This window comes from Toxorhynchites rutilus, chromosome 2 (genome assembly GCF_029784135.1).
Source record: "Toxorhynchites rutilus septentrionalis strain SRP chromosome 2, ASM2978413v1, whole genome shotgun sequence".
NCBI lineage: Eukaryota > Metazoa > Arthropoda > Insecta > Diptera > Culicidae > Toxorhynchites > Toxorhynchites rutilus.
The window spans coordinates 324,186,102-324,198,585 of NC_073745.1; the positions used below are offsets into that span (position 1 = coordinate 324,186,102).

The window sequence follows — 12,484 nt, forward strand, 5'->3', positions numbered from 1 at the left end:
TTCACTACACTGAGTTGCCAAGTATGAAAAATCGCAAAAATATATTCTACACCCATCACACAATCAACCCGTTCCAAAACCGGTGATTTTTGCTTTGTTCTCTCTCCCTCTCTCATCACATGCCACAACCAGATACTGGGCGGTAACCAATATCGATTACATGCACTCCCGCACCAGCCGCCGGGTGTTCACGATGATTTTCCTGGTGTGGTTTGCCTCCGTCATCGTTTCCCTGGCGCCCCAGTTCGGCTGGAAGGATCCAGACTATCTACAACGAATAGAGCAGCAGAAATGCATGGTTTCGCAGAACATCGGATACCAGGTAAGTGAGTGAGGGAGTGGTTTAAAGGGATCCCAAGTGAGAGGGGTTCTTTAGTCAACTACCCAGCCAGTCTCTTGATAAGACACAATGTCAACCGAGTGGTAATTATCTACTGAATCATTGGCACTTAGTTATCTTCTCACAACTCTTCCCTCCGCTTCCACTCGTTTCAGATCTTTGCCACCTGCTGCACCTTTTATGTTCCTCTTTTAGTTATATTGGTGCTGTACTGGAAGATTTATCAAACCGCTCGCCGACGGATACACCGGAGGCGACCCAAGCCACCACCGGTGACGGGTAATAACAATCAGGTGAGTGCTGTAGGGAATTGTTCTTGCGAAGACTTTTTTCTTACCCTGAGGGATGAAAACCATCCGTAGTAGCTCTCCGTGGCCTTGGAAAATGGGGGAATGCGTGCAGTAAAAATGAATAATACATTACGATCGGTCAAAAATGCTATCCGTGGGGCCATTCTCGGTATTATTCAGAATTTATACATTATTTTTATGAAATGGCGGTTTAAATGAGATATTAATGTACTCTGGTTGTATGTATATAAGTTACTGCTGCTGCTGGAAGGTGTATCAACGTTTTCAAAGAACATCCCAACAATCTGATTTGATTGGACATAAACAATGTATAACACACTCGTATATGTTTATCATAAAAAAAGATAACACGCTGCATTCGTGGGGGAGTTGTGGGACCTTCCTTCAATATTCGGTCGGTTTCTTTCTCACGTAAATATAAATAGATAACAGAACTCTCCGTGAATTTATAAATTCAAACTGTTTTTATAGCATTCACAACAATATATATATAATGCACGAACCATTTATTTCGAATCTAATATTTTGTATTTTACATTTAACATCCAGAATCATTACTACAATTAGGAAAAGTTAGCGTTTAAAATTGTATGGCTGGATCCTAAAAATAGCGGTTAGTCAACTCGATTGGTAGTATGAAGTGTGCAAGTATAACCTCACGGGTTCATAATACGTGCGAGTGTCGTACTGCTGGCATGATAATAAATATGTTTTATATATACAATATTTTTACCGTATTGTTAATGTCGAATTTTGAAAAAAAAACCTTGTGGAAAGTTTTATTGCATTATTTTTTTTCTGGAAAAAAGTCTTCTTTTGCTTGTTAAAATAATAAAATATGTTCCATCGATAAGTATGTGTTGGAAGTGGTTTAAACATGGAAGTGATAAAGAACATGGAAATCCACTTACCGTTTGAAAACTGGTGATCTATGCGTACTACAATAAACCTGTTTGAACGAATCTCCGGCGGAAAACTACGAATGCGAGAATGCGAGAATAGACATGATAAGATAATTTTACAAAATGTCAACGCTCAACCACATGTCTATGAATCTATCCAAAATTATCCATACAGAGGGAACCGAGAGGATCTGCATCACTCGCCATATTCCCCAGATAATGCTCACCCAGTTTACTATTTGTCTGTTTGTCTGTCTGTATGTCTGTCTGTCTGTCTGTCTGTATGTATGTCTGTCTGTCTGATTCTTATGGACTCGGAAACTACTGGACCAATCGACATGAAAATAGGTATGTAGCGGTTTTGGGCATCGGGGGTGGTTCTTGTGATAGTTCGACACCCTTCCCCCCTCTCTAGGGGGGGTTGTCATACAAATGAAACACAAAATTCTGCATTACTCGAGAATTAGTCAAGCAAATGAAACCAAATTTGACATTGGGAGGTTTGAGGGTGCAATAAATGTTTTTAACGGTGGTTAGACACTCCTTTCCCCTCTCTAAAGAGAAGGGGGAGGGAGAGGTAGCTGAACAACTCGAGGACTAATCAAACAAATGGAATAAAACTTAGCATATAGAGGTTTTAGGGATCGATAAACGTTTCTATGTTAGTTCGACACTCCTCCCCCTTTCTAAATGGGGGGGGGCTCTCATACAAATGAAACACAAATTTCTGCATAACTCGAGAACTAATCAAGAAAATTGAGCTATATTTGGCATGTGGAGGTTTTAGGAGGCACGGAACTTTCCTATGGTGATTCGACACACCTCACTCCCTCTCTTAGGGCATGGGGGCTGCCATACAAATGAAACACAAACTTCTGCATAACTCGAGGACTAATTAAGCAAATTGAGCCAAATTTGGGATGTGAGGGTTTTCGGGTACGAAAACTGTTTCTATGATGGTATGACACCCCTTCCTCCTCATGAAGGGAGAGGGGTCCCATAAAAATAATGCACATATTTAAACCAAACATGACTCTTGAAAATTTTCCAAAAACTCTGAAGGAAAATGGAAAAATTCGAAAAATTCTATTTGCATATGTTCTACATTTACTTATTGACAAGCGTTGTTAGACCGTTTGATGTTTGCGGTAACGAAATTAATCTTCGTTCGAAAGTGGAAATGGATTTTAATGTGATAAAACGCATTCCTATGTCGTCTTCTATCTATATAAATAAAATGGAATGTGTTGATGAAAGTGAAACTCGAGAAAGAAAATAAAATATAGAAAATCATATTTTCTGTATCAAACATTTATTCTATGTAACAGAGAAACCGGTTATCTGCAAGTGGATGAAAAATCTTGCACGAGAGTTGTGTCTGGAAATAATCTGATATTATAATGTCGAGTTTTGGTAGGAGTACTGATATTTTATAGTAAAACATAATTTCAAGGGGTAGATTAGAAGATCAATCAATAAAGAGTTCTGCGATTGGACCCATGAACTTGCGCTTAGTAACAAAAACGTGTCTGTGATAACGAAAAAGAAAATTTTGGACGGGACGAAGTTTGCCGGGTCAGCTAATGAAGAATAAAGTTCATGGACTATGGTCATCTTGTCTTAAGCGAGAGCACACCACCATTTCGGTCGCCCTCGAAGTTGCTTAAGATATTCCCAATTCCATCTACGTCAGAATTCTTACAAATGACGTTGAGCATGTTGCCAGTGTTTGTCACTGTATAGATTCTCCGATCAAGAAATATGCTGGAGTCAGTGACCAAAAATCGTTGTCGACTAGATTACCTCGATCCCACCAATGAACGGATGAAGCTAAAGTAGAGGGGATTTTTCGTGGACATACATTTGAAACATAAAAGTTACTGCTACTTGAACGAAAATATGCTCCAAAATATGCCAGAAACTCAGTCCATCTTTCAGGCATCCACGCTGGTAGAAGTCAGGCTGCTTCGAAACGATTTTACTATCAAGACGTGAACAGAATAAGTGATAATCTGAGGAAGCAATGTTTGGGGAATACGGAAGGTTAGGTAGAACTTTCGCGTTCACTTTTGTGGATCAGATTCATGGACATGTGGTCTGTTGTTGTCATGTTGTTAAGTCATTTGATCATTTCTATTTTCCCACTACGGTCCTTTTTCTTTCAAAGTCCTCTTCAAACGTATTTTTTGTAGTCAGTACCATTCAGCAGTGATAGTTTCAGACGGTAGGTGCTTGTAATTGTGTGTCCTGATTTGTTTTTTCGGTGTCTATTATATTCCTTATCATCCGAATAAAAATCATTACTTCTAAATCGTTGAATCCTTTTGACGTAGGATTACGTCTCTCGGGGTTTCGGGGTATATTGGGGTACAAATTGAAAATCGAAAATCGAGCACATCGTGATGAATATATGTCATGAAACTAACTAGCGAACAATTGAAAAATCTCAACCTCTATCCTAACGGAAATACCCACTACTGACTGGTCGAAATTGACGGGTCCCTAACAGAGACATCAAAATCAATCTGCCTGGGGGAAATCGGCATTGCAAATACATAAAAAGTAGGGGGAACTTTTGCTCCCACCGAAGTGTGTTCCCTAACAGAGACATTAAAACCTAATCATTATCAAAGAGTTTAACGTTGTTAACGTTCTTCAAACATATCCAAGATCAACACATAGCCTAACGGAATCCTAGGTCAACTATGCGGTCGTGTCTCGGACACAACCCTCCTGTGACTTTTTCTTTCACACATGTTGCTGGTGGAGCATATTCTTTATAAACTTCAGCAAGCAAACGATAACTATCATCAACACTTTTGTTTGCGTTTTCCCGGTAAAAACACTCAACACTTTCATTGTCATAAGCAGGGCCCAAAATCTTCGAAGATGAAAAATGAAAATCGGCTGTCCTCTCAGTCGCTTCGCTTCTGCTAGTACTATTTCGGCATTCACCGTCAACATGACTTGAATTGACTAGAGAAGAATTGACGAGCGTATAAGAGCGAGGATGACTGATGAACTTTTCTAACAAATCTTATTCTAGTTTACGTAACTAATGAATACAAATTTGCCTCTTTATTCAACCTGAATTCAATGCACACTACTATTTCCCCTGACATGAATCTCATTACCAGCGTACACAATCTTATTTTCGCGTCCATACAAAGTAAAACGAAAACTTGATTTTTGAGGCAAAAAAGTAGTTACACCATTAATGGACGGCTTTTACCCACCGGGAACTCAAACCAACGATTTGGTGTTAGTAAATAGCGAGCAAAATAGCGTGCAGTTTGGGAGGAATTCTAAACAAAATTTTAGTTCACTTTGTCTCCGAGTTTAATTTTGCGAGAAAAAAAAACATACAGAAAAACGAGTTTATATCAACAAATTTCACAAATTTGTCAGTTTCTGAACACAACGCGATTTCATATGTGTGAGTAAAGTTCGTGTACGATACAAAAAAAAACTAGCTCACCTGTACTATATGTTAAATCACGTTGAACTCAAACATCAATACATCCATGAGAGAGAGAAACGAATTCATTTTGAGGGGAAGTCACTTCAATATGCAATGAAGTCCATTTGACGGTAAAGAATGAAATGAGATAATCGAGTCGTAAAGGGAGATAGCGACTTAACGCCCGACTGACTGTTGAGTCATGTTGACGGAGAAACTGTTGGAAAAAGCCAAAAGTAATTTCCAATTGAATACGAAGGGGAATTTCTTCACAGTCCGCTGACTGTCCTCAGTTGAATATGACTATACCGAGCCCTACTCTCAACTATGCACACCACCGATCGGTCCCGGCATCTTGTGATTCTTCACTAAGTTCCAGCACAGCGATATACAGCAAAGATGTGTAAAATTAAGGTTGGGGAAAAAGAAATCCATGATTTTTTGCGTTGAATTCAGAACTTTATTTAAGATGTTTTATATTAAAGGGTGTGTCACATCAAATTGCATCACGGAAAAAACGCTGTAGAAATTTAATTTTTAGGAATTATATCTTCAGCTTTCGCTTATAATCAGATAAGAGTGTATTGATCACGTTGGCCATGCTTCACTGTCAATTTTTCGTAAATTTGGAAAAATGTCGTCGAACGAAAAAGAGCGTCGTGAATTAATCCTGTGCACTCATTTCGAGAATCCGGAGTTGTCACATCGGGACATCGGTAAGATGCTGGGAATCGTCCAATCCACGGTCAGCAGAGTACTAAAACGATACTTCGAGAACCTAACCATCGACTGGAAGGTGAAGAACGGCAAAAATGGATGCTCCGTCAGTGAAAAAGATCACAAGCGCGTAGTTGAGCAGTTTAGACGTGATCCGAGAAGTTCGGTCCGGGATGTCGCCAATAAGCTGAATTTGTCAAGTTCATTCGTCCAGCGGACCAAGCATCGGGAGGGCCTGCGTACATACAAGGTTCAGAAGGCTCCTAACCGCGACGAAAGGCAAAACATGGTGGGAAAGACGCGAGCCCGGAAGCTGTACACCGAAATGCTGACGAAGCCGCATTGCCTGGTAATGGACGACGAAACCTACGTCAAAGCGGACTTTCGTCAGCTGCCGGGCCTGTTGTTCTTCTCCGCAGAGGACAAATTCAGCGTTCCGGAGGAGATTTGCAAGCAGAAACTATCCAAGTTGGCCAAAAAGTACATGGTGTGGCAAGCGATCTGCTCTTGCGGAGCGCCCCCTTCGTGATGACCGGCACGGTAAACGGGCAGGTTTACCTTAAGGAGTGCCTACAGAAGCACTTACTACCACTATTGAAGCAGCACGAGGGTCCGATCATCTTCTGGCCGGATCTCGCTTCGTGCCACTATTCATAGGACGTGTTGGAGTGGTACGAAGCCAAAGGGGTCACCTTCGTGCCAAAGGAAATGAACCCGCCCGGCGCGTTGGGGAGCTTCGCCCAATAGAGAAATATTGGGCGATTATGAAGCAGGCCCTCCGGAAGAACCCAAAAGTTGTCAAATTGGAGGCGGACTTCAAGAGAAAATGGATTTCTGTTCAAAAAAAACTACAACCTGACGTTGTACAGGACGGGGTAAAGAGGAAGGTGCGAGCATACGGGCTTCGGCTCGAAGTATGAATAAAAAGAAAATGCCAAAAGTTGTTTAATAGTTTTTATTTTACTGTCTAAAATTTTCAAAAGGATCGGTCAGCGTTTTTTCCGTGATGCAATTTGATGTGACACACCCTTTATATTGCCCGATTTGGACAATATAATATAAAACAATCTCCTAATACAAATTTCTTATCGCTTGATGCCTGGTCCGGACTGTATGGTGGACGCATTAAAATTTCCCAACCAAGCTCCCAGAGTTTCTAGCGAATCACTACAGACGTGTATGGCGTTACACCTTTTCTGTTGGCCAATTCTGACCGGTTCTGGTCAATCGCTAGTTTCAAACGGTTCAATTGTTGACAGTAGAGATCTGAATTTAGTGTTTGGCCATGCGGAAGCAAATCATAATAAATGATTCCTTTCAAGTCCCACCAAATTCACAGTAGAACCTTGCTGGTCATTAATCCTGGTATGGCTATCTTCAGAGCTGCTTCACCACTCTTTGACCATTATTGTTTTCACACAATATTGTCGTGTGTGAACCATTTCTCATTCCCAGTCGGCTTGGCAGATGGCAGAATTTGATCTATCAATTTTTTGACATAGGACTATGTCTTTGATTTCTATATAGGGGGATCACTCTACGAAAAATGTAACGATTTATTAAGAGTTATCAAACGCATATTGCGACATATGTTGTGTTATATATCATTAGACAGGAAATTTCTCCTGTTTTTTTTGCTTTAAAAATGAACAGTGAATATAGTAAAAAAGATTTAATTGGGTATGTTTTCTTTCGATTGCACTATCCACTCGCTTCCTCCTCGACGCAACGAGCAATCTTTTTGCCTAAATTCGGGTGTTAGCTCATAATGTGAGTTGATGCGTAAATTGAATTATTCTCCATTTACCGATAATAGGCATTAATTTTATTTTATATTGTATGTTGTCCAATCAATTTGTGCTCAATTCATGTTTCAATCGTGTGTAATCGTGTCACTATCATCAATGTATGTAATTGTGGTCCAGGAAGTCATAATATCAAGTATGTTGTTTGGTTATGTAAAAATGCAATAAATGAATTTAAATGGCTGCTGATTTAGAAGATCGAAAGGGTATACCCACATAAATCAGATTATGATAGCTTTAGTAGTCGCGATCTAACAGGGCTATAAAGTTATTACAAACAATGTCGAAGGAGAAAATGCTTTTTTATCTATAATATATTTTTGTAGTCATATATTGATTTGACTCGGGCTTATATTTATGTAGGTCTCAACTATTTACACTTGTGTTTAAAAATGATACATGATGACTCTTTGTTTTTTTCTGCATGATTGAATAGAAAAGGGTAGTAATGGTTTTAATGGTATTTTTATGTACATTTTTGAACAGAATGCGGTTCCGAATTCTACCACGTTATGTCATCTAACCCGTTTAAAGGATACAAGAACATACAGGAAACGGTTTTTTCAGGGCATCCATTTGATGTATCAAAATAGAGAAAATACAGATTTTGAACAATGAAAAACTCAATTTAAATGCAATTACTACCCACAATTACAGTCCTATGTCAAGATCCCGTCCGTGCCCCTAGGCTCAGACCCATCAACTATTTTGGTGTTAATGGGTGTATCAACCAAACATAGAGCTTTTTTGAACCCTACTTCTATGAGAGAGGAGTAATAAAGCTACCTTTAAAAAGTAAACAAATTATACAACAGAACGGAAAGATAGCAATTGCGTTTGTAACCATTTTAAGTTTTAAGTCGGGTCCAAAGGGGTAATATTTTTCGTTTTATTTTTTCCAGTCCTGTATTCCCTTCTACAGGGTGCGTGACAAATAGATGCAGTAAACAACATGTTTTAGAAAATTTACACCAATTAGTCATATATGCGATGAATGTTTTGTGGTTTATTTTCTTTCGTTACATATGGGAATTGTGAATTATTCTATTCAAAAACTATCGCCTCCCTTTTCGATGACTGTTGATAGACGCTTCCGAAAACTGCGGCATGCACGTTTTACCATGTTTCGATTCATAACGATGTCTTCACCTCCATGATCTTAGCTGGGACTGTTAGGGGGTCAAATTTCCTTCTCTCAAACTTCGGACCATTTTCAGCGAGCTATTTATGTGTTATCATTGCATTATGAGGTGCTTCATCTTATTGGAAGATGAAATTACGACCAGCAGCAACCGTCTTCATCCCCGGGACACAAACATCCTGCAGAACCTTCAAGTAAACATCGGCTGTTACCTTCAGTCTATACCTACCTAGCTAGCTATCTCGATTTTTCATTCGGAACTTGCTGCGAAATGTTGACTTGCACGATAATATACCCTATGCAAAATATTAGCTCATTCAAACTTCATCCATTAGTGTCACAGACGTTAAAGTTTGAGTTTTTTTGAAAAACAAAAAATCACCGAAAATCGGAGCTTAAAAGAAATGGTTGGTGCCAAATGTCTTAAAATTGCATTACTCGTCGAGATTTTCTGTTATCTCGAAAAAAAAATTTGTCAAACAAAAAAAATTTTTTTGGCGCTTAACCGTTTTTCCGTCTGAAAAGTCGACTTTTGACGAAATTTTTTTTAGATAACTGTAAATCTTGGCGTGTTATGCAATTGGCATAATTTTTTTTTTTTGAAAACCCCGATTTCCAAAAACCCAGATTTTAACGTCTACAACACTAATAAATGAGGGATCGAATGAGCTAATATTAGGCTGTCAAAAAGTCCTGCGGTATTTTTTTTTGAATTTTTATTTGTTCATAAAATTAGTTACAATCATCTGTTTTAAGTCAAATATGCGCCGTTTTGTTCGATGACTTGTTCCCAACGAGATGCCAACTTCATAATACCCCTGTTACAGAAGCTCGCTTCCTTATTGGCAAAAAACTTGGATAGCCAATTTTCACAGGCCTCTTTTGTGGCTAACTTCTGACTACCTAGCTCGTTCGCCATGGACAAAAACAGGTGGTAGTAACTTGGTGCAAGGTCCGGACTATACGGCGGATGCAAAAGAACCTCCCATCCGAGCTCCCGGAGCTTCTGGCGCGTCACCAAAGAAGTGTGTGGCCTGGCGTTGTCCTGATGGAAGACAATGCGTCCTCTGTTTATCAAAGATGGCCTCTTCTTCATGAGTGCTACCTTCAAGCGGTCCAGTTGTTGGCAGTACAGGTCCGAATTGAGTGTTTGGCCATAGGGAAGCAGCTCATAATAGATTATTGCTTGACAATCCCACCAAACACACAGCAGAACCTTCCTGGCCGTTAATGAGGGCTTGGCCACCGTCTGAGCCGCTTCAGCGGGCTTCGACCACGACCGTTTGCGCTTCACGTTGTCGTAAGTGACCCACTTTTCATCGCCAGTTGCCATCCGCTTCAGAAACGGGTCGATTTTGTTGCGATTCAGCAGCGATTCACATGCGTCGATACGGTCAAAGATGTTTTTTTGCGTCAACGTGTGTGGCACCCATACATCGAGCTTCTTTGTGAATCCAAGCTTCTTCAAATGGTTAATAACGGTTTGATGACTTATCCCCAGCTCTTGGCCGATGCTACGGCTGCTACTATGCCGGTCTTTCTCGGCTAATTCAGCGATTTTGTCGCAATTTTCGATGACAGGCCTTCCGGAGCGTGGCGCATCTTCGATGACCTCTACACCAGAACGAAAACGTTGAAACCATCGTTGTGCGGTGGAAATGGAAACTGTATCGGGTCCATAAACTGCACAAATTTTATTGGCAGCTTGAGATGCATTTTTGCCTTTGTCATAGTAGTACTGTAAAATATGTCGGATTTTCTCTTTATTTTGCTCCATATTTGCGACACTATAACTCACGAACGACTTATCCAAACAAAACACTGTCAAGGACTATATTAAATATAGCGCGCAAAAATACCTTTCCAACAAGCTATAGTATGACTCGATACAATGAATACAACTAGAACTACGCGCTTACAACGACACCTCGCGGAAATACCGCAACACTTTTTTGACAGCCTAATATTTTGCATAGTGTATATTATCGTGCAAATCTACATTTCGCAACAAGTTTCGAATGAAAAATCGAGATAACTATTTTTATTGGCACTTAAAACCATTCGTTTCGTCTCGTATTCCGAAAAAAAACCCCAGTGTCGATTTTTAACAAAAAATTTTTTTTCGAGATGACACTAAATCTCGACGTTTCAAGCAATTAAGACATTTGGCATCAACATTTTTATTTTTCAAAAACCCCGATTTCCTTTACTCCCCCTTTGATTTTCAGAGGGTGGTGAACATTTTGTATAGAGTAAGTTTTTGAAAGTTTAGGGTCTATTTTTCCCATACTCTAATGGCACCCTAATATATATACAACACACAAATAAAACCGGAAACCGTTCCGTGAAATATTGACACGTATCGTTCGTCAATAGTAACGCTATTTGTATATCGTCCTACGCACTTATCGATCGATGTAACATTTACCATAATGGAATTTCCCAAAATTATTGTAGGAATAATAACCATTTGTAGATGTTTCCAAATTAGCCTATATCCGTATTATTCAATATGTAAAAATGGAAAAACAACTTAGAAAGTGCCCGCTTCAGTTATCGTTTTGATGGATCGCGTTATAATTATGCAAGATGATAGAAACTGCTTCACTCTCATATTCGATGTTCGAATATCAATTTATTTGATTCCGAATTTAGATATAAAACTAATTCATTTTTCTTTGAATATTTATCAACAAAACGACAAATATACCGTAATAAATAACGAACGCGTTGAAGCAAGCATAAACCACTTTCTGATTAATTATGGCATCCCGGAAACAATTTACGAGGCTCTACAATATAGCAATGAGTGATCCTTGGAAGCGGTGTTAATCAAAAGACGATAAAATACACATACGTTGAAATAGACCGTATCCTTCCTCCATCTACACTCTGCTTATAGTCGCATCGGTATTCCTTGAGAATCCTTCCCTTGCGTGCGGTTGAAGCCATCCAAAATTTTCTTGCAGAAAACGCCTGTTCGGGAAAAGAACAGAAGCAAAATTGCTTCCATTCAACACGCTAAGCACGTAAAATTAATTAAGCATCCGGCGCAAATTATATGTTAGTACGGAAACAAAAGAACAATTAAACGAATCATATTGCGATTCAACTTCCTCCACGTCCCCTCCCCCCGGATACTGACACTCAATCATGGGGCCGGTTTCGGAACGTATCGCCTAAACGATTGCCTCCAGCGCCAGGCTTTCGCTGAATCCGGGAGCCAATTAGTGAAGCGGGTAATCAAATTAACTTTATCTTTTTTTTCATTCTTCTTATTGTTCTTCATCACTCGTAAAATCCAATTATGGTATTGTTTGCACTTTCATCGATACCATTGGGCTTTTTTCCTCTCGATTTGCACGGATACGCGGCCAAAGCTGGTGGTAATCGAGCGACCAATTTGTTCTTTACTTATCGGATCAAAACCAAGTGCCTTTTTCCGGTTTCAATTTGGACACTTCCCCTTCCCCTAGTGGCTGTCGATAATGTTTACTAATTCGGATTCCTTTCTTCTCACTGAAACACGCAAACCCAATACCACACCATCAACAGGAACAAACGCCAAAGCAAACAAAATCAAAAATACGCTTCCGTCTGAAGAAGAAGTTCTCTAATCCGGCCAAATCGGCAGCTTCTTCGTTGGGTCTGGTGGAGGGCAACTCGACCAACACGGTAAACTTGGTCGAAGACACCGACACCGGGAATGCAAATAGCGACCAGAAGGCTGGCATCGAGACGGCTTTCAGCAGTGACGAGGTGAGTTTTCGCCAACATTTCAAATGTAAATTTTTGAACCAATGTTTGA

The 12,484-nt window shown here is 39.7% G+C and overlaps 1 protein-coding gene across 4 annotated transcripts in view; it reads left to right on the forward strand.

Moving 5' to 3' along the window:
• LOC129771077 (5-hydroxytryptamine receptor 2B-like) overlaps positions 1-12,484 on the forward strand; it is a 396,880-nt gene that overhangs the window by 266,344 nt on the left and 118,052 nt on the right. For all 4 annotated transcript variants that reach the window (XM_055774387.1, XM_055774390.1, XM_055774389.1 and 1 more), the window contains 3 exons: positions 133-322; positions 496-633; positions 12,232-12,435. In XM_055774387.1, the coding sequence (XP_055630362.1) occupies positions 133-322; positions 496-633; positions 12,232-12,435 (532 nt within the window). The remainder of the gene's footprint in view (positions 1-132; positions 323-495; positions 634-12,231; positions 12,436-12,484) is intronic.